Source organism: Telopea speciosissima, chromosome 6 (assembly GCF_018873765.1).
Source record: "Telopea speciosissima isolate NSW1024214 ecotype Mountain lineage chromosome 6, Tspe_v1, whole genome shotgun sequence".
In the NCBI taxonomy this organism is placed as follows: Eukaryota; Viridiplantae; Streptophyta; class Magnoliopsida; order Proteales; family Proteaceae; genus Telopea; species Telopea speciosissima.
This window is the reverse complement of record NC_057921.1, coordinates 46,560,008-46,587,869: the sequence shown is the minus strand read 5'-3', so window position 1 is coordinate 46,587,869 and position 27,862 is coordinate 46,560,008. Positions and strand designations below refer to the sequence as shown.

The window sequence follows — 27,862 nt, the reverse complement described above, 5'->3', positions numbered from 1 at the left end:
TTTTGGGCAACAAGAGTATTCAACGGCTATTAGTTAAAGCATTATAGTAGTGGCAGCAATGTAGCATCATATCATATCCCAAATTACTAAAAAAAATATAAAACAATTTCTTTTAACAAATTCACTTTTTCCCCGTTTTCACACTTCTCTGTTTTTCGGTTTGTCGCTATATATAATGACTCTTCCCAGACTTGTCTATCGCCATGAGAGAGAGAAAGAGAGAAAGAGAGAAAGAGAGAGAGAGTGTGTGTTCGTAATGATGAAGGGTAGTGAGATTTGGATATTCCGGTATCTGGTTTGTGGTTTGTTGGTTTTATCGATGGTTGGAGTAGTAGCAGTTCAAAGTGAGGGAGAGAATGCCGGCGAAGATTTGCAGCAACAAGAAGCAGATAGAGTGAAGGGTTTACCCGGACAAGCGCCGGTGAATTTCCGTCATTTCGCCGGATATGTCAATGTCCGACCACAAGATGAGAAAGCTTTGTTCTATTGGTTCTTCGAAGCTGAAGAAGGAGTCGCAGAAAAGCCTCTAGTGCTCTGGCTCAATGGAGGTCAGCCTCTTTCTCTCTCTCTCTCTCTCTCTCTCTCTCTCTATCTCTGTTGTTGAATCTTATTTCATGGGAATGTTTTTCCTTTTCTTTTAAATTTCTTATTTTTTCCAAGAAAATAGAATTTCATTGTTTGAAGCAGAATCAGAATTGTTCTTCTCTTCCACTAAATGGAGAAGAGAAGAAAAGTGAATTGAAGTGCTTTTTCCTCCGTCTTGAAAACGGTTACTGCTTCGGAAGAGTAACTGGTTTATCTCCGTTATCTTTGACGGCAGAACCAAACTTCGCCGTCACTAATGTTACAAAAAAATGATAGATGAGATGTAGTTTACGTGATCTCCGTTAACTTTGACGATTAAATTTTTTTTCCCGAAATTTTGAACCTTCGATGAGTTTGTTCAATATGGTATCCGATTGGCCACAAGCGGTAAATCTTAGCCGTTTGATCAGTAAAATGATTAGATAATTCTAACCGTTTGATCAACAGGAACAGAAACCATTAAATATTATCACTTTTTTTTTTTCTTTTCTTTTTTCACGGAAAATTTATTTTTACTAGTTATAACTTTTAAGGGGTTAATCTTTTATTCTTATCATTAAAAGTGTTCTTTTCGTGGCTACATGGGGAAAGTGAACGTGGAGATTCCATTTATTTGAGCCACATTAGGTAGATATGGCATGGTTTGCATTTTTTTTTTTTTTGGTAAAGCATGGATTGCATTATTAGCTGTATATTGACACAAAGGCGTTACTCTCCCTTAACCCCAAATATGACCAGGGGTGTGGTGGTCATTCACACACCTCTTTGTTAGGTGTAGGGACGGCATGTCTAGGGCAACTAGGTGGCATTCTGTCTGCATTCAGTCTCCCATATTTAATATGTTGGTATTTATTGTTGAATTATTAATTATTTATTATTCTATTATCTTTAATTATTTTTCACAAGCTTGAATTTTAGTGTATTTTCAAGGTTTCATTTCACCATTAACTCTAAGGAAAATGTTATAGTATATTTTTATGTAAATTTATATTAGTATATTAATAAATCTAAATAAATGATGAGAAGTGGTATTATTGTGTGAAATAAATTTTTTTTTGTGGTTTCCAATTCCATGCTAAAATTGGTGAGGTGGATCTATTTTACCACATGGAAGAGTGACATGGCAATTTTAACTATTGGTTATTGTAAGATATAGGCTAAATTGGCCACTTGTCAAAATTCAACCTCACAATCGTTTTGGTAGTCTTGAATTTTCTATGTTTTATTTGTCACATGCCAATCTCTTTGATCCATACCTACTTCATTGGGAGGGGGGGGGATGTGAGGACTAGGTGCCTCGTACCCGAGACATCCAAGTATTTAGCAATTGGTATCGGTCTAGGTCGATAACGATTCAAATTAGTTGGTATTCGTTTGGATTGGATGAATTTACCCTTGTATTTCTTATAATTGGATTTTTTTTATAACTGGTATCAGTTCATATCGGACGAATTTACCTTTGTACTTCTTAAAATTGGAATTTTTTATTTTTTTAACCTTGGTCCGTATTGATCCATTGATATGAGACCGATTAAGAATCGATATTGACCTCTATTGATACCAATACAAATTGACCATCTAACCGGCTGATCCGATACCAATTCCTTAAACCAACTGGGCTAGTTGGTTGTCCTAGTAAGTTTAAGTCTTGATGTATTGATCATGTTTCATTCATCGATCAAAATATTTTTTATTAAAAAACAAAAAAGAACACAAAATGTTTAAGTACCATATTTGTGTAAGATAAAAAAAAAAAAGGATTTTAGAAATAGGAAAATAGAAAATAGAAAATAGTTTTTCAGGAGAATGTTTTCTGGGGTGGGACGCACAGGCCATGCCCACGCACATCAGGGGCCGGAATGATCGCCATATCCCTCATATATATGGTTGAAATTCTGCCCCCTTTTGTGCCATCATATGCGCTCTCATTGGCTGGCATGCACGGCGTGACCTCTACGTTCCACCCAGAAAACATCCCCCTAGTTTTTCTATCGGAGAATGTGATCTACGCTAGCATTTCCAGGGGCAGAGGCATCTTTTATGGAAATGTAGTGTTGGAAGAAGCGACAGATCAAGGTGTATCTCTCCCTCGCCCTTTCCTTTCCTCTTTTTTCTGTATTTTTCTGTAAAGTAGTGGGGGGGACCAATTTGTCTTTCCCTTCTTGGGTCTAGAAATCATTATGGAGAGAAGATATCATCTTCCAATGGCCATCTGCCCCTCACTTCATTTATTATATGAAAAACATCTGGAGGACCCTCTATGGTCCTCTAGGCTCTATCTTGGTAATTGGCCACCCACTTAGATTCTTTTTTTTTTTTCTCCTTAATAAAGTATTTGCTGGCAAAATGGTTAACCCCATATCCAAACAAAGAAAGTGAAGAAGTCACAAGACTCACAACAAGGGGTGGGTTAGATAAGGTGAAACTGCATTCCTTCTCGTATTGCTCTTTTTTTTATGATAAATTATTTAGAACTCCCTTATATTATGCTTTGATTACAATCAATACCCATAAATTTACAACAATTACATTCCCCTTTCTTAACTATCAATCACTTTCCTGTAATTATTGAAAATACAGGAGAGGTGATTGAAAATAGGGTAAACTCTCAGGGGCGGTTTGAGTAATTTAATCACACAGAATAGGGATAAGTGTAATTGTTGTGAATCAAGGGGTGCAAACTATAATTAAGGCATAGTACAAGGAAGGTCTGAGTAATAAATTCTAATAATAATTATAATAAGGAAAAATGAACACCACCTAGTTGCACCGACACGCCACGTCTGCTCCTTGACACAGAGGTGTGCAAAATGACCGTCACACCACTGGTCATTTCTGGGTTCCGGGGGATGTAGCAGTCATTTCGCGTGCCCTTGTGTCAAGATGTAGGGACGGTGCGCGCTATACGATCGGGTGGCGTTCTCTTTCTTTAATAATAGTAATGTTTTATATTGATTTGCCCTCTTATGATCATTATTATTTTGTATTTTTGGGTTTAGAGAAGGTCATAATCTACACAGCTTTATCAAGAGCAATCTTATCGTTGTGCCAAGGTCCGCACTTTTATTATTGTTATTATTATTTTATTTTCTCTAATTTCTAACTAGAAAAGTTTTTCAAATTAAATTATCTTTTTCTTCTATTTACTTGTACGTTCCTAAAACTTGCAAGAACAAAACCCCTTGATATCCAAAATTCTTACCAAATCTTTTTTTTTTTTTTGATAGAAAAATTCTTACCAAATCTAAATTTGCTAATTATCTTCAATATCTAATCTTATTTGTTTTCAAAGATGTATCTGTTTATTTCAAGAAGATAGCCTTAAGAATATCATCCTTCCATGAAATATCAATTGGGTCCATTTGAAAATTTAAATTTTCGATAAGACAAAAAGGAAAAAATTGGAAAACGAAAAAAAAAGAGAGGGAAAGGATCACTTTCCGAATAGAAAATGAGGTGAGAAAAGCTTATCCACCTTTGTCGGTTGTTGAAGACTTTTCTCCAATTTGTCTGTTTGGGTAGACAACCAACCAAAGAAATGGCAAACACAAGGTGGCCTTACCACTCAAAGGATGCATGGGAGTGTGGGATCCACCATTTCACATGTCTGAAATCCATGCATGTTACTTTTTGTTTCTCTTTCCAGCTTAGCTTGTTTGGCTTTATCATAAAAAACCTAAGAAAATAAGGTTCATATCTTAAACAAGGGCAGAGCATTCTTCCTATCCAAACATCTCCTCCTAATTTTCTGTTCTATTTATTGCTGAGGAGGCTATGTTGGGTTGTTCTGAAGTTGATAGATTTTTTATGGAAAACACAAGAAAAATGAGTTTCATGAATAGAAGAAGATTGATTTTGTGAGTTGGCCAGTTGTGGGTTACCTTCTTTTTGTATTTGATTTGAAAGTGTCTCAACTTTATATTTATGGACAACCAAGCAAAGTTTAAGTGTTTTCATGGTTGCTATTTAAAGTAAGTGATGCAAAATAGTTGGAAAAGTAGTAGTTTATACTGATTTTACCTAATATTTTTCCTTTTATGTAGTTTTTACTTGGAAGTAAATAGGGATCTAGATCCTCCATGGCATGCGCTGCCTGTAGTGGCCTGAGCGGCGCAGACTGAGCCGCATGTGCAAAGACCACCTTACCCCTGCCCAAACGCCTTGTCCGAGCAGGGGTAAGGTGGTCATTGCATGTGCGGTCCAGTTTGCATCGCACAGGTTGCTACAGGCAGCTGCACAGTAGACGATCTAAATTGAGTAAATAGAACCCTTAACACCCCCCCCCCCCCAAAAAAAAAAAAAACAAAAAAAAAACAAAAAAAGAAAAAAATCTATGTTAAGGCTTCTTGTTTTTAATCTAATTTCTTAGATGGGATCCACCAAATAGTGAGTCTTGATCCTTTCAAACACATAACATAAAGCAAGTTATAGGGGCCTTAGACTTGTAGAATGGTATGAGTACATGAACCCTTAGATTTTTCATTATCTAATAATATGTTTAAAATGAGATAATGACAAAATTTAATTTAAATCTTCATAATCTATTAAATACTTTTTGAAAATTAAAATAAAATACTTAATGGTAGGGATGAAACCTTTTTTTTTGTGTGTCTAGGTTTTTTAACATATCATAATATTAATTAATTTGTTGGTATATGAACTTTGTGAACATGTTGTCCATATCATCATTCACTTAGACTATCAATCCAATTTGACATAACCGTATATCAAAATGATGTTTTGAAAAATTGTTCGAATTGTCAACTATGTTTAAAGGACATGATTATTAAAAATCCAAAGAAATAACCCTATACATGATGGACCATAGAGTTGAGAAAAGTAAAAAAAAAAAAATTTCCCTTCCATATAGTCATAAAATAATCAAATTATAAACCCACATAACAAATTAGGCAAAGGTAGATAAAAATGATTCTAACTGAGGTGTAGGGGAAGACAAATTATCAGTTAATTAAATTTTTTTTTTGGGGTGTAGAAAATTACCAGTTGTTTCTCTTTCATAATTGAAATTGATAAAAGAAGTGGGCTTTTGAAAATGACATGAGATGGGAATGCAGGACCGGGTTGTTCATCTGTTGCTTATGGTGCTGCTCAGGAGTTGGGACCATTCTTGATACGAAATAATCAATCTGACCTCGTACTCAATAAGTTTTCCTGGAACAAAGGTAAAACCTAGCTTTCAACATTTTCTTTTCCTTTACTGCCTTGCTTTAACTATTCTTTTTGGATATCATATTCATAATTCCTGTGGGTAGAGCTTTTTTTTTTTTTTTCTTTTTTGCTTTGACAATACATCTGCATAATGTACTATTAGAAACCAACTGGAATGCAATATTATGAGCAAAGAATAGGGGTGCCAGTAGCACCATTTTTGCTCCAAACAGTAAATTGTAAATTTTACTCTAATTTAGTAATTTCTTTCTCTTGATAATTCAGAAATTTATCAAACAAAAACTAAAGACTACAGCATAGAAAAGTACCTACTTGGAGATGATGGCCAGAGTGCCAACTACCAGGCTAAAACAAAATTATTCCGATTGTGACGGTCTCTATCGACCGGGCATTGGGGAGGGCATTCTGACCCTGCATCATAATGGATCTAGTCCTCAAATCAAAATCCCAACAGGATGCCAAGGATCAAGCCAAAGCTTTGTCGAAAACCCTTTCTTATCATTTTCTTTGCAATAAAATTGATATTATCTATTAAAAAAAAAAACCCAACCCAAAAAGCCTCCTTACCCTTCTCAAAAACCTCTTAGAGATACCATAAGCAATACATGAGTTTAGAAATATTTTCTTAATAGATTAGGATTAGGTTTCGTTTTAGGTGGTATTTATATTCCAAATGACCTCGTCGCATTGCTCCATTGTGACCTAGGGGTCGGGGGTTCAAGTTGGGAAACAGCTTCTTTGCGAAGAATGGGTAAGGCTGTGTACAGTATGACCTTCCCTGAAGTGGCAGGAGCCTCATGCACTGTTACACCCTTTTTTTTTTTTTTTTTTTTTTTTGAATTCCAAATGATAATTGGCAACTAATATCATGTATTTTTAGTGGAGCTCTTAATTCCTATGGCTGCAAGAATTTGATGTGAAAGAGTAGGTGTCTTAATTATACATATGAATTGATTCAGTTCACAGCAAATTTGATTTCAAAGATCCAAAGTAATCTGAATAGGCATTTCCAATTTTTTTTGTTTATAATTAATACATATTACTCTTGGTGTAATTTTTCAGTTGCAAATCTTCTGTTTGTGGAGGCTCCAGTAGGTGTTGGTTTCTCATACACAAACAAAACTGAAGATTTAGAGGCACTAGGGGATGGAGTTACAGCTAAGGATTCATATGCCTTCCTACTGGGATGGTTCAAGAAATTCCCAAGTTTCAAATCTCATGAATTCTACATAGCTGGAGAAAGCTATGCTGGCCATTATGTTCCCCAACTTGCAGAACTCATTTATGAAAGTAACAAAATTGCAAGCAAAGACTCAGTTATTAACCTCAAGGGTTTCATGGTAAGTTTATAAAAACAAAAAAACCCTAATTAGTGACATTAATTTCTTTATAATTATCAGATGGATAATATCACTTAATTGTTTCATGGAAATTTCAGATAGGGAATGCTGTAATTAATGATGAAACAGATCAAATAGGCTTCATCGAATTTGCTTGGAGTCATGCAATTATTTCAGATCAGCTATATCATAACATACTCAAGGAATGTGACTTCAAGAGTAATAAAGGAAGTAGCCTTTGCAATACATACATCAGGAGCTTCTTTCAAGCTTACTCAGATATTGACATTTACAGCATCTACACACCAGTTTGCCTCCGGTCCGGCGAAATTACCCGAAAGTTGGTGGCTGGTGCTCGATTATTCGGTAAAAATGTGAGTTTATTTACTTGGGAACTTTTTTTTGGGGGGGGGGGGGGGGTTGTTCAAAGAGAAATTTGAAAAAAGAATGAGTTCCATAATAATTCTTTTTAGATTGTTTAACTAAGATGACTAAATGAAGCTATTACTCTCTTTTACATATGTTAGAATTCTAATGTGGCAAAGCTCAACCCAAGGGGTGGCAAAGGGTTGATCATGAAGGGTAGCAACTAAAAAAAACACAATTTCAGCCCAACCCATAGCCCTCCCATGTATTGTCTGGCTTGATAAGTGCTAACTTAAACCCTATATTAAATATCTGCTTGTCTGTTGTGTTGGGTTGTACCTCTTTCTTCGTACTATCATTCATCCTTCTTTTTCTATTCTATTTCCATCTTTCATTTGACATTGTTTTTTTTTTATTTCTTTTCTCTTTCCCCATCCCTCTTTTCCCATCTTTTCTTTCCCTTTTCTTGGGTAGAACTCAGTTTCCCTTAGTTGTGTTGTTTGGATCCATGTACCCGATCCCATTAAGTTGGGATAAGACTGAGTTTGTTGTTATTGTTAAAGACTTGCTTCTGGTTAAGTTTAGATAACCCATTAGACCAATCTCAACTTGCTTGATAAATCTGATTCTTTTCAGCTCCTTCAACCAAATTTGGACTTCTACTGACTTTGAGATCATATCTAGGGGATTATGAAAAGAATTAGCACATTGTATCGTCCTGGGGTCTTCATATTTGGCTTCTTTAAGTAAACTTGTTTTCTTTGTTGTGGACTTTCTTCAAGTCTCTCCTCTCCTTGTTCCCCCAATACTGTTAACTTATCAGCCTATATCGGTCCGGATCGGACGATTTTACCCCAAAGTTTCAATGAAAATCGATTTTATTTACCCTTAATCTTGTTGGGTATATTCAATAACCCTTTTATATGTTCTAATATAAGTTTTTTTGAATAAGGAATCAGGCTATGGTGGGCCCTATTGGATAGAACCCATTTAACCTAAAACCCTAATCTTTTCTATAAATACTAGATGAAGACAGCAATCTGATTATTCCAAACTTGATATGCAACGTGCTTTGATTTAAGCAAAAGCAACCTTGTGTTTAAACCCTAAAGCCCTAACAAATCCTATCCGTATAGATCAATATCGTATCAGTCAAGAATCGATATCAGTCTCTACTGATACAAATCGGCCTATCCAATACCCATTCTTGAACCATGCTAGGAAACACATAAATTGGACAAAAGTATTCTTCTGTGCCATCAAATTAATTTCAGGGCAACATTTCAAAAAGTTTCCTAATTCAATGAATGTACCTATATATGATGTTTGTTTTTAAGTAAGTCAGAGTGGGGAAAGAACCTTCAGTTAATAATAAGTGTTAATAAATGTTAATAAATGTTGGGTAGTTGAATGTTTTCTTTGGTGGGTTCTTGATTTCAGGAGCTATGGTATAAGATACCATTAGGTTATGATCCTTGTACAGAAGTCTACACAGAGACATATTTCAACAGATTAGATGTTCAGTGGGCTCTACACGCCAATGTTACCAAGCTGTCTTACCCGTACACAACTTGCAGGTTTGTGAATAAATACCCACATTTTATTGCTTGCATTACCCACTTTCATTACTCATTCTGTCTATTGGGTCGCCTTTGCATGAAAGTTGATGTGAAACCATATAAATAAAACAAAACTGACACACACACACACATGAATGAGAGAGAGTCTTTGCATTTAATCTAAAAAAGCCAAATCTTTGAACTGGAGCTATCAAGCTGTCTCTCTGCCAATGAAACAGTTGACAGTCTTTCTTTTTCTTGTTTTCATCATTTTACCTCTCAATAATTCATCGTAACTTCTAGTCTTTCTGCTCTTCCAACATTCCTTTACAGGCTTTGCTTGACAGTCTCCTCAATTTGGTAAATGAAAGTAAAATGAAATCAGGAGTTTACTTTAGGCTAAAAAATAAAAATAAAAAATCTACCCCCAACTAAATTAGGAATTTTCATATTGGATTTTAATATTGACACCCTTAGGGGGTGTCAAATAGTTTGCAACTTCATTTTTTCACTCTTAGTATAATACACATGTGAGAGACAATGACAATTTTTGAAAATTACATAATGTAGAATACACTTTCAAATTAGGGAGAGAGAGAGAGATCTACACGCCGCCTGCTTGTATTGGTATTGTACGTTCTATACTAATAGTGGACAACAAAACTGTTTATTTAGTGAAAGAAAGAGGGGGAGATAAGAGAGTGATTGTGAGAAGGAAGTATACACTCATATCATGTATTTCCTTTTTTCCCTTTAAATTATTTTGAAAATTCTTTTTATCCCTGATTTATATAACTTTTGGAAATAAGACAATGGGACGACAATCAAAAGAAGGTTACATGTTCTTCATACACCTATAGAAGTGTCATTCAGATAGTCCCATATGATTGGATTGGATTGTATTGAGCTTCCATGTAGGGTTGTATATGGAATACCAACCGGCCATAGCCCGCCTTGAGCCTGAATAGGGCTTGGGCTGAGATGCTTGGCTCTGAGGGCTGGTCAGGGTTGGAAATTTCTGACCCTGAGTCAGGGTCGAGTAGATCGAGCCACGGTTTGAGGCCTCGGGTTGAGCCTGATCCAGCCTAATTTGACCCTATTTTAAGTTATACTATAAAATATATATTGATATTCTATATATATTTTAAACTTTATATGTCACACATATTTTGTTATATAATATACTATATATAAAGATAATAAGTGATAATATATTTTACTACAGTGTTATTTTATGTAAAATTGATAATTTTCTCCCTGACCCAACCCAGCCTAGGTCATATAAACAGAAATGCTTCTGATAAATTCGGAGTACAAAAAAATATTTTCTTTTCACTTAGTTCTATTTGGAAACAGAATGATCAATTTTAGATAATTAATTATTGTCCAACTTCATTTTAATTTATTTCTTCGTGTTTATGTGCAGCAATGTTATAGGGAAATGGAATGATTCAGCAGACACTGTACTTCCTATAATCAAAAAGCTTTTAGGGGCGGGATTGCGTATCTGGATCTACAGGTATGGAAACTAATTTATGACGAAAAAAGAAACTATAAACTATTTTTGAGTCATCTAGAGTTAATATGATGATGTCCTATATATGTGCAAAGTATAAAATAAGGGAAAGAGAACGTCGCTCGGTCGCGCAGTGCATGTCACTCTCGCGCCCAGACACAGGGGCACGCAAAATGACCGCGATAGTGTCATACCCTTGGTCATTTTCATCTTTCCAGGGTGGTACATCGGTCATTACGCGCATCCCTGTGTCTGGGCACAGGGGCGGCGTGTGTTGCACGATCGGGTGGCGTTCTTTCTCCCATAAAATAATAAGGGACCGAGTTTTTTCCTTCAACCATGGTCAATCCATTGATTAAGGGGTTCGGATGGTGTGGAGAGGGTATCAGGAACAGTGGGGGATATTATCAACTTTGTACAATAGGGGGAGTAATAATGGCTCTAGATAGGTGGTTGAACACTACTCTATAGGTGAAGGACAACTTTCCCCAAAAATAAATTGGTGAAGGTTTTCTTTCACTGTAAGTGAAGAAAAAATTTCAACCATAATAAATTGGAGAAAGTTATCTTTCACCATGAGTGAAGGAAAAATACACCCATCTAGGGTCATTATTACTCTCCCTTAATGTGTGAAGTTGATAAGATCCCTACTATTCTCAATGCCTACTCGTAAGACACCTAGACCTATCAGTGAAGGAACGTCGTGGGTGAAGGGAAACTGCCTCCTAATAAATTTCATTGGTAAGATAAAATTTGAGGGTCTTGTGTAACAGGTTGTTTAAGCCACAAAAAATTATGATCAAATTCATCTAAATCTATTGTATCATTCAATAGTTTGGGGAAATAACAAAAATATTACAAATACATTAAGATGAAAGTTTGTGGTTGGCAGCCCTAGGACAAAATCGGTGGGTGGACGAATTTGTTTTGCCACATGAAAGAGTGTTGTGACAATTCTGATCGTTAAATATATAGGAAGGGAAAGATATCACTTCTTGGTCATGTAGTCCCTGCATTAGCGTGGGGGCCAATGAATGCGCGTGTAGGGGCATCAACACGGATTTTTATTTCAGGAGGGACTGGGGATTATTTTTGAGCTCTCCTGTATCTAGGCATCGGAGCAACGTGACCAAGCATCGTTCTTTTTCCCATAAAGAAAATAGCTTAATTGATCACATGTCAAATTTTAGCTTCAATTTCAATCATTTGAACTCCCATCTAATGGCATAACATTCTATGTATGTCCGTGGATCCCTTCGTAGTCTTGATGATTTGTTTTGCCATGTGATCAACTCTAATTGTGCTAAGACTTGACATGTGATCTCCAAAATTGTTTTGTCATGTGGCAAATCTAGGCACATACCCACCCATAGTTTTTACTAATGAGCTGCCGCCCATTGGCACCGCTCTTATGTGCATGTTGTCTTTTTCTTTTGTGAATGAAGTGATATCATCTATAAAAATAAAAAAATAAAAAAAAAAAAGGGAGAAAGTTCTCTGTCCGGGAGTGCTGGCATAGAGGCCTATGCCAGCACTCCCATGAGTCTATCTCTCTCCTCTCCATATGAAAAGAAACATTTGCCCCCTTGTTTTGAGGAGGAGAGAGATAGACACATGGGAATGTTGGCGTAGGCCACACTCCCGGACAGAGAACTATTTTCCGAAAAAAATAATAAAAGAAAAAGGTTTTCTTCCCCGCCATTATGTGTAGTGTAGTATAATGCTTTACTATTAATTTGCCACATGGCAGTACATAGGCTAGTTCATGTGATGGAGGATCAGGCAAACATCTCATTGGTACAATTTTAGCTTAAAATGAGTAGAAAAATTAACTAAAATTACAAAAATGCCATTCTTCATTTTTTATTAATCTCCATTTGATGGCATTTTGGTAATTTTACTAAAACTTTAAATCAAAGTTTGTGTAACTTTCTATGCTTACTTTAGACTAAAATTTGGCCATTGAGATGTATGTAGGGTCCTCTATCACATGGACTAACCCATGTATTACCAAGTGGCAATAATGAACTGTTATACTTCACTAACCATAGTGACGCTTAGACAGACCCTAATAAAAAATGGGAGAAAGAATGCCAACCGGTGTTGTGCCTCGGCGTGTACCTATGCCCAGACACAACCCAACTCGAAAAGACTGACGCATCCCCTGGAAAAGCGGAAAGGACTAGGGGTGCACCGGTCTTTTCATGTTGGATTGTGTCTGGGCACAGGTACACATGGCGCCCAACAACCGATTAGCGTTCCTTTTCCCTAAAAAAAATTATAAGGTTTGGTCATGCAATTGTTGAAGTTGGCTCGGTTCAGTTTTTAGTTTAAGAGTACAACTTGGTTTGGTGGAGTCAGATTGTGTTGTCAACCCTAGCGGAAAAAAACTCATCTGTAGTGCCTTCTAATCTGGAGGTGCATTGTAGTGCGGGCTTGAGAGCTCGACACGTGGAAGATGCGACATCCAATGGTGCCGAGCTCGAGATGAAAGAAAAGAAAAGAAAAAAAAAAAAAAACTACCTTTCATCAAGCTTGCACCATTGGATGAAGTTTCTTCCACGTGTCGAGCTCTTAGGGCCACACTATAGTGCATCGCCAGATGCCTCCACTGCAAAGGATTTTAATCCAAACCTAGCCCAGCCAAAACGTTGAAGCTCCACACCACCTTAAATTCCCCACAAAACAACTTTGGGTTGAGGTTCACCACCCATAGCTAATCCAGGCCCGGTTTCGCGTAGCCAAAATAACCATTGTTCTCAAATCGGGTCTTATTGAGTTGGGCCGAACACCAATCGAGCCCATAAAATGAGCTTTCTTCTGCAACTAGATCTTTCCAGATTGAGCATGTCAATTTGAAGTGCAAGTTCGGCCCAACAAGCCCAAGCCTATCTGAAGCCTGTTCTAAGCCCGGTACAGCTAGCCTGGGCTTTTCTGTCAATGGGCCGGGCCAGGTCTGAGGCTTCGGGTTGAACCGGACTCGGCCCTATATATATGTATTTAAATCACAAACAAGATAAGGGGCATAGAATAGGATCTGAGACTCCATGTTAATTGTTATGCACTATCTAATTGGCAATATTCAGGTAGGACCAGATCAGCCAGGATGAACCGGTTCCTTTTCTGGGTCAACCGGAAAAAAAACCATGAATAAAAGAGTTTCATTTGGGCTGCTGATTCTTAAATTTGATCCGTTGGTTTTTGGTGAACAGTGGGGACACGGACGGGCGAGTACCGGTAACATCGACGAAAAACAGCTTAAATGAGTTGCGAATTCCGATAAAGGAAGCATGGAGGGCGTGGTTCCACCGGCGTCAAGTAGCCGGGTGGGTGGTTACGTATGAGGGTGGCCTAACCTTTGCAACAGTGAGGGGAGCGGGTCACCAGGTTCCGGTTCTCAAACCCGATCAGGCCCTTTTCCTCTTTTCCAATTTCCTTTCGGCCAAAACCTTGCCCCCTTCTCGCTTCTAGTGATCATGAAACAATATATAATTATATAAATCTCTCTCTCTCTCTCTCTCTCTCTCTCTTGTTATTGTTACATTATAGCTGCAATAAATAGGGTAACGATTTAAAAAAGGAAATGACAATTTGGGTCCATATTTAAGATATTGATCTCTGTGTGTGTTTTCCCCCTCTTTAGTAATGTACAAGAATTGTTTTGAGGCTTAAAAGTATTCAGCATATGGAGCATATGAATGAGATGTTAGTTTAAAAATAAAGGGTGAAAGGGGACGATATGATGCTAGAAGTACGGGTGAAACAGGGTTAGGCTGGGCCGGGTTTTTTAAAACCCTAGCCCAACCCTAAGTCCTCTTAGCTGAACCCAAGTCCAACCAGGCCCTAGGTCAGGCTGAGAAATCTCACCCAGGTCCAGCCCAGACCGGCCCTGATTGACCTTGATTGGGCCGGGTTGGCCCTGATTGACCCTGATTTTTGTTAGGGCCTAGTTGGCCCAGATTGACCAGTCTCATGTGATTGCGTATTGGTTTGTTTCATACTCAATTGGCTATTAGACTTTTCTTTGGGTTAAATAACTTAACTCAATCTTAAATTTTTAAATACTTTTGTTCAATAGATAATTTGTCTATTTTTTTATAATCAATAGATAATTAGATGTTAAACAAAAAATACAAAATGTAATCAATAAATTGTAAAGCATAACCTAACATCAGGTTAGGTCAAGCTGGCCTAGGCCGACCTTGACCCCGGGTCTGAAAATTTCAACCCTAACAAGCCCTCAGGATTGAAAATCCATCCTAGCCCTGTTTGAGCTCGGGGGGGGGGGGGCTCACTAGGCCAAACTTACACCCCTATGTAGAAGTAATCTTTTAGAAGCTTTTAGCATTTCTTACTAGTGTTGAGCAGTTACCATGTGAATGGCAAGCAGTTTTCTTTCATTTTTAAAGGATGACGTACATATGATGATAATCTTTTTTTTTTTTTTGGTAATATACATATGATGATAATCTTCTTCTAAAATAAATAAATGGGCAAAAGATCAGTGGGTGATCGTATGGCTCTTGCACCAGTAGGGGGCCAATGTGAGTGTGCATAAGCACCAATGTAATGGAATTTTTTATTTTATAGGGATAGCATAGTAATTTCATGTGTTCTTGTGTTTGGACGTAGTCACGTAGTGATCATACGATCAGACAACGTTCTTTTTCCTAAATAAATAAAGAGGAAAAGAACACTCCCTGGTCACGTGGAGCCTGCGCCTAAACGCAACCCCCTTGAAATGAACCCTGCCACTACACAATGAAAACTCCACCCTTGTCAATGCCCATGCGTGTCCCCTCTTTGGCCCTTGCTGGTGCAGGGGCCATGCAATCGAGCAACATTCGTCTTCCCATAAATTAATAAATTAATAGCGATAATAAACAAAACCAATATACTACAACAATAACAAACTCAACGTTATCCCAACTTAATGGGCCGACTACATGGATCCAAACAAAGCACGATAGGAAAATTGAGATCTAAACAAAAAAAAAGGCAGGGGGGGGGGGGGAAGGAATGAAGAGATGGGAAAAGAGAGATGAAAAATGAAAAATAGAAAATGACATATGAAAGAAAGAGAATAAAAGGAATTTGAAAGATGAAGTAAGAAGAATAAGGCACAACCGAACAAATCACGAGATTCTCAGTTAAATGGGGTCTGGAACATAGATCCTTGCCCTCCAATACGCTTTATCTGAGGTCATATTTGATACAAGACCTAGACTATGCCCCCTAGCTCTTTTAATTCCTTCAATCGGGATCATATCACTCCTTCTTACTAGGGCGTCCCTAGGCCTCCGTTGAACATGACCATACCACCTTAAATGATTTTCTCGGAGTTTGTCATTGATCAAGTCAATTCTCAAGTCAACTCTAATACATTCATTCATTATTTTATTCTTCCTAATCTTTCTGCACATTCATCTTAACATCCTCATCTTTGTTATACAAAGCTTCTCAATATGATACTTTGTAACTGCCTAAGAAGTGTCATAGTGAGAAGTATCTCCAATTTGGTAAATTCCATATAATTTTCTTTTAATTTTCATACATAAATAAATATTAACACAACCACACAGAGTAGACCAGGGGAGGGGAAGTTTACAAGTTAAAGGATCAGGCTTGGAATCGGTCAGTCTAATCAGACGCCCGACGGGCTAGGACCCCACACCGGGACCGCCCGATTACTAAACATGTTAGGCCGGGCTTTAGCCTGTGGGGCTTGGTTGGGTTTGCCGGGTCGAGCCTGGAATTGACACCCCTAGACTCTATGGTGCACCCACTTATCCCCATTCGATGGCTATGTGCATGGGAATTGTTATCCCATCCAATTCGCTGCCCCCTCCAATTCCTCACATGGAGGTGAAAATGACCATCCTACCCCCTGCTCGAAAACACTACCTAAGGTGGGGTCCACTCCCCCTATTAGAGGAATTGGAGGTAATAATTATTCATGTGCATGGTCGTGTCGTGCACAAAATCTCTCCATTATATATTTTTTGCAGGTGCACACACATTGGGGAATCGTTGTCCCCTTCAATTTATCCAATCTTCATATGGGACAGAAATGACCACTCTATCCTTTGTCTGAAACTACTGCCCAAGATGGGGTCCATTCCCTCTTATTAGAGGAATTGGAGGAATTGAAGGTGATATTTATTCCACATTGGGTATTCATTGACTCATATAGAAGAGCTCAAGTCAAAAAGCACTATAACATAGGAAAAAGCCAAAGATTCTTAATTTAAAAAAAAAACGAAAAAAAACAAAACAAACAAACTAACAAACTGTCATCTTTGCAGAAAAACGATAATTATTGATTAAAGAGAGACATTTTCTATTCATTCGGAACTCAGAAAAGAAGCCAAACGTTTGATCAAAATCACAGCATTCTCAGTTGCAGTATTGAAGACATGGAAAGCATGATCCTCTCCTTCAACGTCAAACAACTCCGCCTCTCCTTTCCATCCACTCTTCTTCAACTCTTCCCAATAAAGTATTCCTCTATCTCTCAACAAATCCTTACCGGCAACACTAACAAGTACCCTCGAGCACCCTAGCTCCGCTAAGCTCGGAGCCCCCGCCACCACCGGATTAATCGTTGGATCATCAATTCCAGAAGAATACGGCGCAACAAATCTCCAGACTCTCTCCGTAAATGCTCTCTGATTTGGATCTGCATTCAATTCTGACCCAATTGGCTCAGATCCCCAAAAATATGGTTGAACTAGGAGAGCACCATAGATTTTAACTCCATTAGGCAACCCATGCTTGCCTGCACGCATGGCCACGTTGTGGACGATGTTGCCTCCAGAACTGTCGCCGCCCACGAAGACTCGATCAAAATCTGCGTAAGTGGTCAGCCAGGGTTCGGCGGCAGCGGCAGTTGTGGTGGTGGTGCCGCCTCTGGCATGGGCTGCAACCCATTGGATTGCGGTCCAGCAGTCATCGTAGGCGACTGGTAGAGGGTGTTCTGGGGCTAGACGATACTCGACGGAGACGGCGACAACGTTAGCTTGGGAGACGATGAGATTAAGGTATCGGTGGCCAAGTAAGGAAAAGGCGGATTCAACGCAGAAGCCTCCACCGTGGAAGTAGACAAAGAGAGGTAGCTTCTTGTTGTTATCTTGATTGTTGAGTTTTGGGAGGTACAGACGGGCAGAAACGCTGGATTCCGATGAGATGACGATGTCTTTTGATGAGACATCGGTTTCTGGATCGTTGAGCGATGAGGGGACAAAGTTTGAACCCATGAGTCGCTCAACACGGCCATTTTTGTAGACACGAAGGAGAGGGAGAAGCTCTCGTGCTACTTCTTGGTCGCTGGAATCCATAGCTACTGGGTATGGGTTGGAAGTCAAGGAAGGGAAGGGCAGGAAGGGCGGGGAACGAATTTAATCAAGAAAGGGTATACCCTTCATCTGTATGTGTAAATGTCTAAATCAGATGGGCTTTTGAAGTTGTTGGCCTATCAACCTCTCGTACCAAATGCCTATCACACCCACTTGTGTCCATGGAAATAAAAAAAGTATATATTTGATTCCATACCAACTAAGAAATCATACTAGAAGAGAAGTCTGGGGTAGGAAGAGATTGAATAGAAAATCTTGCATACCAAAGTTAGGAGAGTGTATGGATACACAATTATATGTGTCAATATAAAAGGGGGTATCTGATTGAATTACATTGAAATTTGACATATAGCTAATCTAGTCCATTTCCTTTCTATTCAACGGTCGGAATGGACATCTCATTTGTTTACGTAATAGAATAGATGTCTTGTGATATTTGAAAAAATAACAGACCTTTGTGACAATAATAATTCACTTTATTGATGTCCATGTGTGCACTCCCATTGACCCCTACGATGATGCAGGAACTACATATGAGAAGAGGATGGAACCGGTCACCCACCTTGAAACTTGGACCCTGAACACCTTATCAAAAGCACATTCATATTTCATATTGCAAACGGATGTGACATGGGTGGCCGGCATCTTTTTTTTTTTTGAGGGTATTCTTATAGAATCCAAATATATTTGCCATATAGTAGCTAGGTCAAATGATGCCTAATTTTAAAATGAAGAACATGTTGGGATCCATGGTAGTTGGTCATTTAGCAAACTAAAATAGAGAATCCACTACATGTTGCCCTTGAAAAAGTACTAAAAATAATATAAATTGTAAAAAAATACAAGAAAAATTGCCAATACATGGTATTCGATAGACTTTGGTCTGATATTTAATTGACAAGTTGCTAACCTTTTCATGTAAAGAAGAGTGATTTTTTGGACATTCCAGTTGGGAAGGTATCCCAATACAACCCCAATATCTAAGGACTTTCGTATATCCCAGTTGTAATAAGTGTATGCAAATGCATGTTAGCCTGTTAAAGTTAGCATACAAAAACTTACAAGTAAATTATGTATTATATAACAATACAACATATATGCTAAGCACATCAGAACTTTGACATAACTACAAGCTCCCTAGTTGAGTCACCACTATGAGGACATGGCACGACGCATCAGAGAACATCATGTGTCTAGATCATAGTTAGCAAAAACGGGAACAACAAAAAAATGGAGTCCTACAGTACGGGTTTTAAGTGGTAAAAAATTGCAAACGGATGGTCAAATAAAATGGTCAAAAAAACAGAGAACGGTAAAAAATTGAAAATGGATGGTACGGGTTTTAAACGTTTATATTTCAAAAAAAGGGCACTGTTCTCATATAAATTGAAGAATTTTTATTTGAAATATATGCTTCTATAGTCGGTATTTGTGCATTGACCTTGAGTTGAAGGTGATATCATGAAAAATATAGCCCTTCGAGTCATCTTTACGTCGATGAAAGAATCAAGCCGATCATAGTTCAAGAGAGAAAGATATGGTCAGTTAAGTCCAAGGTCTTAAAAAACGCCAAAAAAAATGGAAACTTGTTTTAAATGCGTTTAAAACGGGAATGCTTGCCGTTTGCCCTTTTTTACCGTAAGTTTGGTAACATACGACAAAGCGTGTTTAAAACGGTGAAAAACGAAAAGGTGTTTTTAAACGCGTTTTTGCTATCAGTGGTCCAGATAAATGATGTTTTTAGTTATCATGCATGTCAACTGATGTATGATTAGATACCGTATTCCAGATTGATAGATTATGATAGTAGCATGTTTATAGCATGATTTGTTTTATCCATTGAGTGTGATATGAAATGCATCCTTTTTCACTGAGCTAGTTGAGCTCACCCCAGTATTTAAGGTTGTTTACAGAACATGCATATGTTGAGTGCCAGTGTATTGATTGCACTAGGAGAGTCAGGGAGAAGGACGTAGGTCCCTCTGAGTAGATAATTAGAGAGAAATTGGAGACATTTTGATGTTTTGTAATAGATATTTTGAGATATACATCTGGAAGATATTATTTGATGTAATTAAGGAAAATGGTTTTAGAAATATAATAATAGTTAGAGGTTTCTAGTATGATGGTTGATGTCAGTTTTATGGAAATGTATATGATTTTACCGATGTGATATTCTGATGACTCTAATATATTTATAGTTTCTACGTATAGAAAGTAACATAAATGGAAGACCAGTTGTTATCACATGGGAGCCTATAAGAACTAACACCCATATCTTTTACTCAGATTTAGAGGCGCTACATTTGGAACTCTTCTATATAATATACAACCATTAAAACTCTTTTCCAAAGACCCTCATCACCTGGCTTTCTAATTTAACTGCTAAACATTCATTGATATCCTATAAATAATAAATATTACCATGTATCATTCATTTGTATCCTATTAATTTTACTTCAATTATTTTTTTCCTGTTTAATTTTGGGTTATATATAAGATTTTATATTAGATTTATTTCCTTTTGCAACACATAAGGAATGAAATTTGAAATGAATTGTTTTAACCTTTGAAGGAGAATTTTCCAAAATAATGCTATCAAACAGCTCAACAAAGATCTTTATACTCAAAGAAGACAGCAAAGCTGTTTCTGAAAACAATTTTATGGTAAGTGAAAGCCAGGTCACCTTATTTAGTGCTTAACTAATTTAGATTCACTGATAACCCTATAAATTAACCCCATACTCAATTTGAAGCTGCAGAAAAGGAAGAAAGAAACAAAAAACAAACAAGTTGCAAGTTAGCTTCAAGAGATCGAGTTGTTTAGTAAGAAGAGATGGCCAAGCTTTTCACTCCAACCTTTCGTATCCTCCTCATAGCTCTGCTTTTCATTTCAGGTATTCTACCATCTTTTTCCTCTCATTAATATGTCTAGTTTTTGGACAAGAGATCTCTACTTGGTCGCATGTTCTCTACATAAGCGTCTGGGCCAATGGAGGAGCTTGCCTAGGTATATACCTAGGGGGTCAAAAGCATCATTTCACGATGCCCTATGAGAGGGCGTAGGAAACACCACCAAGTAGAGATCTTTTTACCCTAGTTTTATTAGAAGGCAAAAGTTTGTTTAGATGGTCTGTCATGGCATCCTTTTATTTTTCAGTTGCTCATGTATGCACTCTCTTGTAGCTAGGGTTTTAGGAATCGGTATCAAACAAAGGGGCCTCCGCCGATACCGATTTGGATCGCCCTGGATCAGCCTGGATTAGATAAATTTATCATCGATTTTCATTCCAAAATTCAGTTTTTAACTTTTTTTGTACCCTTCATCCGCGTCAATATGAGATCGCCCCAAAATCGATCTGATCCAGGCGATTCTACTAATCCGATACCAATTCCTCAAACCAGTGTTTCTAGACTTTCAAAAGTTTTATTTTATCACTTTAACTTGTAGCAAGGGAGACTTAAAGGCTTAGTAGGGTATACCTACCCCTAAAATTCTTTTAATTTGTTGTCTTTTTTTATTTTTATTTTTCAATTTAAGAATGGGTAATTAAAATCCCTTTGTTTTTATTGTGAAAATTGAACAGCAGCACAGGTGATGGTGCACAAGGTGGATGGTGCTCTGTGTTACCAGGTTTTGGGAGATTGTGACAGTAAGTGTGATGCAAGATGTAAGGCAGCCTTTGGACCTGGGGCACCGAGTACATGTTTGTCACCCCCTTCACAAAAACCCATCTGTGTTTGTGGGTACCCTTGTCCATCCCCCTAAGTACCTGAATTCGTAAGTCCAACTTATTCCAACTTTGGATTAAGATATTAATAAAGGGATTTCTTTATTGACACTTTTTTTTAGTTTTCTTGGTATAATATATTCTTTGGGGTGCTGTTCTCTGTACCGCAACGTAGGCTGTGCCCAGACACATGGGGGTGGGCACAATGATCACCCTGCCCCCTGAGTGGCAGGCCCATGTGCCGCAGCGCAGACTGCGTTTAGGCACATGGAAAACATGCAAGACAATGACAACCCTTATAATATAAGATGGATACTACCCTTGTACTGTTCCCGATACCCTATGCAAGCCATCTGATCACTTCACTCACAGGATGATCCCCTTTTAAAAATGACATGACAAAAAGTCATTTTCAAATTATTTTGGAAATTTTCATAAAAAATACGTTCTCCGTCCTCCATCTTAGTACTTTTTTTTTCCATATCTAATAAGAATTCAATTGAGATCTTCAACTAAATTTGTGTTATTCGATTTTTACTGACTTAATGTTGGATTCATTTGTTTTAATGAGAATCTAATGTCTTAGCTGGACTATGTTAGGTACTTGACCAATACGCCAAAAGCTCCGAAGCTGATAGAACATGTTAAATCAAGCCCTTTAACCTATCCCATACTAGGCTGGCCCAATCTAGTGCCCATACACTATAGTGGGCCCCATTAGGCACATAATGCACCACCACGCTTCCAGCTGGCCGTCGTCCTCGGTGGCTCTCACTCTAGGTAGCTTTCACTCGCAGGTGGTAGCCATTTCCAAGCGGCTTCACTCTGCTCCAAGATTTTTACCTGGCGGCAGGTAGCCCTTTCTTGGCGGCTTTCACTCTACTCCAGGTAGCCCTTCTCCTAGGTAGCCCTTTTCGTGACTCGAACCCTTGACCTGATGCCCAACTCTGATACCAAATGTTAGGTACTTGATCAATACGCCAAAAGCTCCGAAGTTGATGGAACATGTTAAATCAAGCCATTTAACCTATCCCATACTAGGCTGGCACAATCTAGTGCCCATACACTATAAATGTTAGGTACTTGACCAATACGCCAAAAGCTCCGAAGCTGATGGAACGCGTTAAATCAAGCCCTTTAACCTATCCCATACTAGGCTGGCCCAATCTAGTGCCCATACACTATAGTGGGCCCCATTAGGCACATAATGCACCACCACGCTCGCAGCCGTCGTCCTCGGCGGCTCTCACTCTAGGTAGCTTTTACTCGACGTAGGTAGCCCTTTCCAAGCGGCTTCACTCGCTCCAAGGTTTTTCCCGGCGGCAGGGAGCCCTTTCTTGACGGCTTTCACTCTACTCCAGGTAGCCCTTCTCCTAGGTAGCCCTTTCCGTGACTTGAACCCTTGACCTGATGTCTAGCTCTGATACCAAATGTTAGGTACTTGACCAATACGCCAAAAGCTCCGAAGCTGATGGAACGCGTTAAATCAAGCCTTTTAACCTATCCCATACTAAGCTGGCCCAATCTAGTGCCCATACACTATAGTGGGCCCCATTAGGCACATAACAGACTACTAATAAATGCTAAATTTAAACTTAAGAATTTGTGGGAGACGGGTGGGGGGGATTGAGAAAGAGATGGGAAGAGGAGCAGGGAGAGGCGGGTAAGGTGGGGGAAGATGCAGAGGACAAAGGGCAAGGTAGGGGTGGTGGCGGGTGCGATAGGTCAGGGTGGGGGAGCAGAGGGTGGGTACCAGGGATAATATGGAAATTTAAAATATCAGGGGAGAAGGAGAGGTGGAACTTGCTTTTCTGGGAGAGCGAGTGGAGTAGGTAGGGTTTTACAGGGAGAGAGTACAGGGTGGGGTTGTGGGATGGAGCATAGAACGGGGAAGGGAGGGGGAGAGAGAGAGAGAGAGAGAGCAACGTGGCAGCCCAAGCACCATCGACCGAGGAGGTGGTGGTGGTAGGCGAAATGTCTGGAGAAAAAGGTACCCAAAAACATGAGGCATCTCAAGTATAGTTTCTCTAAATTTTAGGTACCTATCTGTAAAAGGCGTACCCAGTGCACAAGGCTTGCACCACTAAGAGGCTGTTTCCAAACTCAAATCCGTGACCATTTAATCACAATGGAGCAACCTTTACCCTTGCACCAAAGCCCATCCTTACAAAGCTATAAATATGAAATGCCAAGGTGAACTCTTTTAAAACACTTTTCACAAAGCTTCTTGCTTAACAGTTTAACTTTCATTATCATTCTGTAGATAAATCTTATTAATTACTAGCCATATATAGAATAAGAAGGAAAATAAACTTTGCATTATACGATAAGAAAACAACTGGAATGATGATGCGCCTTGCAAGACAACAATCATGATAAGTTGTGTTGAAATTCCTTGGTTTCTTTTCTTTGGGAAAGAAGTTCCTTTACATCCTGACTTAATTTCCTTATCAAAGATCACCTTGTATTTTGTCATGTGGAAGAGTGATGTGGCAATTCCGACCATTGGATATTTAGAAAATAATTTTATATTGCAAGATTTCCTCTTATATGGCCACATGTAAAACTTCACCCCTCCTATATAGGTATTGGTATATACTCCGTTGTATGTATATGCAGCTCCTTTGCAGTCCTATCCCTCTTATGCGCCCAACCTCGTGGTAGTTCCAGACACCATCTTTTCTTTTGCCACCAGGTTAACGTAGAGTGGGATGGAACTTGACATATGTACAAATTAGGGTTTCAAATTGGAACCAGAATTGAAAATCGAAACTAGATCCGGACTGAATAATGGAACCGAATTTATAGAATTTGATTACAATAAAAAAAAAACTAGGAAAAAAACCAAGGTAGGACGTGGTTACATTCAGATTCCAGCCTAGGAACCAACGGTTAAAACCTATGCGAATTAAATTTGAGTACCAATATATTATAGTAGATTATTATTAGAATATTATAATAATAATAATAATAATAATAATAATAATAATATATTATAGTATAATATATTATAATATATATACATTATAAACCGAGTACAAGAATCGAAATCGAACTGTCTAGGAACCAACTAGGTACCTGAGTCGATCCGAATAGATTCAATACAAGTACCAATTTTCAGAACCAAGGCGGGACTCAGTCCGATTCCGGATCACAACAACACTTCCTAGACCAAAATTGAAACCAAACCAATTACTAGATCAACAAGCTTTTAGCTTCACTCGAGCCTTCAAGAGGCAGGTATAGGAATTTTTTTCCTATCAGGTTCTCTGCCCTGTCCGGTTGTTTGGTTCCTCTCTAAGGGGAACGAAAATGACAACTTAATCACACCTGGGCAGTATGTTCGGGCAGAAAGTTAGATCGTCAGGAACTGGACAACTGTTCTGGATAGGGAACCCGAGAGAATAATGATCACAGACATGCATTAAGGGTATGGTTAGTAAATACCAGAGTTGGGCTGACGAGACAATACCTTTTTGCATGGGCAGAAGATCCGCTTCTCACAAAAGGTAAAGATCCCACACACTTACTTTTTTTAGAGTGATCTATTTTAAAAAGGTGGGTTCCACATGAATTATATCTTTTTCAGACCATTAATTGGTGTGGTTTGCATATTCTTTTCCATGCGGGACAGCGTGGGAAACCCTCCCTTTATATATTTTATGATTTAAGATTGTAGAATTTAAAGTTGAATGTTCATTTCATTTATTACAAATAAGGGAAGTTATCACCCAGAAAAAAAAAAAATGAAAGATATTATTTATCAAAAAATAAATAAATAATTAAGGGAAGCTATATAGGACCTCAAATGAATATATTTTTCTGCACTTAAAGGAAAGTTTAAACAGAAGAAGACAACACCCTAGAAATTTCCATGAAGAAGACACCAAGTATCTTTCCTAAAAATATGGTATTATTAATGGTAGCCAGACAATTAATTACATTCGTTGATGTGTTTATAAATAAACCCTAGCTAGTATCATGGATCAGCCCAAGAGAAAGAAGATCATCAAAAAAAAATAAAAAATTAAACAAAGAGGAAGTAAAGACTAAAGAGAAGGCCAAGCCTTCTTCTCTGATATTCCATATCTTTCTTTTCTTCCTCTTCATCTTAGGTTTTCTACTACTATCTCTAACATCACAACTATGCCTTAGTTTCATTAGATAACCCCCACCCCTCCCCCTTCTCTGTTATTTTGATTTATGCATGGTGGCTCAAATTTTCTGTTTTTTTTTTTTTTTTGGGTTCTGAATTGATAGCAGCAGCGGAGGTGATGAAGGTGAATGCAGTAGGTACATGTATCCAAATTTGGCGTGATTGTCGCAGTGACTGTGCCTCTAAATGTAAGATGGCACAAGGTCCTCTTGCCAAGAATTCTTGCAAAACACCCCCGGGAAGCGTCCCGTTCTGCGTATGCGAATACCATTGTTGACCTCTCTCTCTCTCTCTCTCTATTAACTAGCCGAGAATAATGGAATTCCAATTCCCCTGAATTGGACATCAATAAACACCTTCATGTGTGCACATCTGATTAGCTTTACAGAAACCAATTTTTCGAATTTTGATTCCTCTAAACGAATACGAACGAGTAAAGATTTTTGACTATCCATTTACATCGCTAGCGATAATGGAGAGTTGGAGATGGGAGGGGGATGGATTATTATTTATCACAATAAAGGTTGAATCAATATGTTATATCCACCCAGATTCCTGCATGTGATAGTTAGGCTCTTTGCAGGATTTTGAAGGGCAAGATGAAAGGCATTGGTCTTTGAGATTCAGGTCTAATGGTGTTTTTCTGATGGGGCCCAAGTCGTGAAACCAGAGTACATTATCGTCTCCTGTTCCCTGCCCGGTACAGTGGTCTAGTTCCACTCATAGGGGTCGAAAATGACAATCTAATGCCCTACCTGAACACACTGCCCGAGGGAGGTTAAAACGTCATTTCTGTCTCCCTATGAGTGGAACTGGACCACTGTACCGGGCAGGGAACAGGACAGGAAAAAATTTTCTTGTAGAGCCTTTCGCTTGCACTTAAAACACTTGATAAAATTGTGTATTATGTTTGTCTATTGTTGGGCCACAAATGGGTTGCGAATTATATATTTATTTTTAGGGTTTAAGAACGTTAACAGGTCACACTCTAGGCGTGGCTCCAACGCCTTGACATAGTAACCGCCTAACCACTTTGCCCCCATGAAAAGGCAGAAAACCCAAGGAGGCAAGGTGTTCATTTCCAAGGCAACATGGATTACCTTGGAGATAGATTCCAAAGAATGATTCAGAATTAACTTTTTGTTTCATTCTTATGATGTTCTGTATTATAACATAGGCAACCAAGAAAAGGACATTTTCGAGTTTAAGGTGTCATCCCTACAGAAGAACTGCACATTTCCATTGATTTTGCAAGGTCACATTCAACTAGTGCATTATTTTCTACTACATTAACCCTAGTTCTCCTCCTTATTAAACACATGTCTAATCCATTCCAAGCAATGCCAAACTCCAATCCATTAGAGTATACCAAGATAGGCCTCAACCCACCTCATCTCAGTTCAAACAAGACAGTTTTAACACCTGAAAATGATAATATGCATCTTACTAGTTACTTGGGCTCATTGCAAAATTGGGTAGTGAAAGCTGTTCAAAAACATTTTCATAACCATGGGAAAAAAAGATAATTAATGTAGGAATAGTTTTAGATAAATTTTTAAGTATCAGCTTAAAAAATCTATTATTATGATCCTATTGGAAGAAAAAATCTCATTCTACTATAGCAAATATGCCAATATTAGTTGAACTAATCTAGTAATTTATTCACTATACAAAGCATATACATTTTTTTGGTCTTAAAGAGTTATGAAGTAGGCCATGTTTAATCAACTGTGTATTTGGAACAACAAACTGTGAGTAGAATGCGGTTGATCGAACCAGTAGCATGATTACTCGACACGAGCTTCGTAATGAGACAATTGTAGATGAAATATGACAACTTTTTAAGTTCCAAAAGGGGAAACAGGGAGACCTCAAACTGAAGCAGTGGAAGTATTCTCTGCTAACTGGTTTTGAACAAACTCCAGCACTGAAAGCCTCTGCACAAGCAAACAAGAAAATGTTTGAATAAAATATCAAAGTGTAGATAAACACAAACTGCAGAGTTGATGAGGGACATTTCTACCCGTTTGTCAAGCGCGCGCAGTCTGATTAGAATCCAGTGTC

General features: G+C 38.2%; 2 protein-coding genes and 1 long non-coding RNA gene across 3 annotated transcripts in view; 1 reads left to right on the top strand and 2 right to left on the bottom strand.

Annotated features, from left to right (window-relative positions):
• Positions 1-244: 244 nt before the first annotated feature.
• On the top strand, positions 245-14,128 carry LOC122663677 (serine carboxypeptidase-like 35). The gene is made up of 7 exons (XM_043859294.1): positions 245-548; positions 5,661-5,768; positions 6,838-7,115; positions 7,214-7,489; positions 8,922-9,058; positions 10,467-10,559; positions 13,769-14,128. The coding sequence occupies exons 1-7, from the start codon at positions 257-259 to the stop codon at positions 14,025-14,027; spliced, it is 1,443 nt and encodes a 480-aa protein (XP_043715229.1). The 5' UTR covers positions 245-256; the 3' UTR covers positions 14,028-14,128.
• Positions 14,129-16,887: 2,759 nt separating this feature from the next.
• On the bottom strand, positions 16,888-17,915 carry LOC122663995 (2-hydroxyisoflavanone dehydratase-like). Its single transcript, XM_043859663.1, has one exon. It carries the CDS (start codon positions 17,891-17,893, stop codon positions 16,901-16,903), a length of 993 nt encoding a protein of 330 aa, XP_043715598.1. The 5' UTR covers positions 17,894-17,915; the 3' UTR covers positions 16,888-16,900.
• Positions 17,916-19,949: 2,034 nt separating this feature from the next.
• Positions 19,950-27,862, bottom strand: part of LOC122663748 — a 28,573-nt gene continuing 20,660 nt past the window's right edge. Inside the window, exon 4 of the long non-coding RNA XR_006333217.1 lies at positions 19,950-19,962. This is a non-coding gene — a long non-coding RNA (uncharacterized LOC122663748). The remainder of the gene's footprint in view (positions 19,963-27,862) is intronic.

What these genes read in the sequence shown, in the direction of transcription:
- LOC122663677 (XM_043859294.1), top strand. Translation starts at nt 257, where the DNA reads ATGATGAAGGGTAGTGAGATTTGGATATTCCGGTATCTGGTTTGTGGT. An exon ending in TTAACCTCAAGGGTTTCATG is followed by an intron (nt 7,116 to 7,213) that starts GTAAGTTTATAA and finishes TGGAAATTTCAG; the next exon opens with ATAGGGAATGCTGTAATTAA. An exon ending in CTCGATTATTCGGTAAAAAT is followed by an intron (nt 7,490 to 8,921) that starts GTGAGTTTATTT and finishes TCTTGATTTCAG; the next exon opens with GAGCTATGGTATAAGATACC.
- LOC122663995 (XM_043859663.1), bottom strand. Translation starts at nt 17,893, where the DNA reads ATGGATTCCAGCGACCAAGAAGTAGCACGAGAGCTTCTCCCTCTCCTT.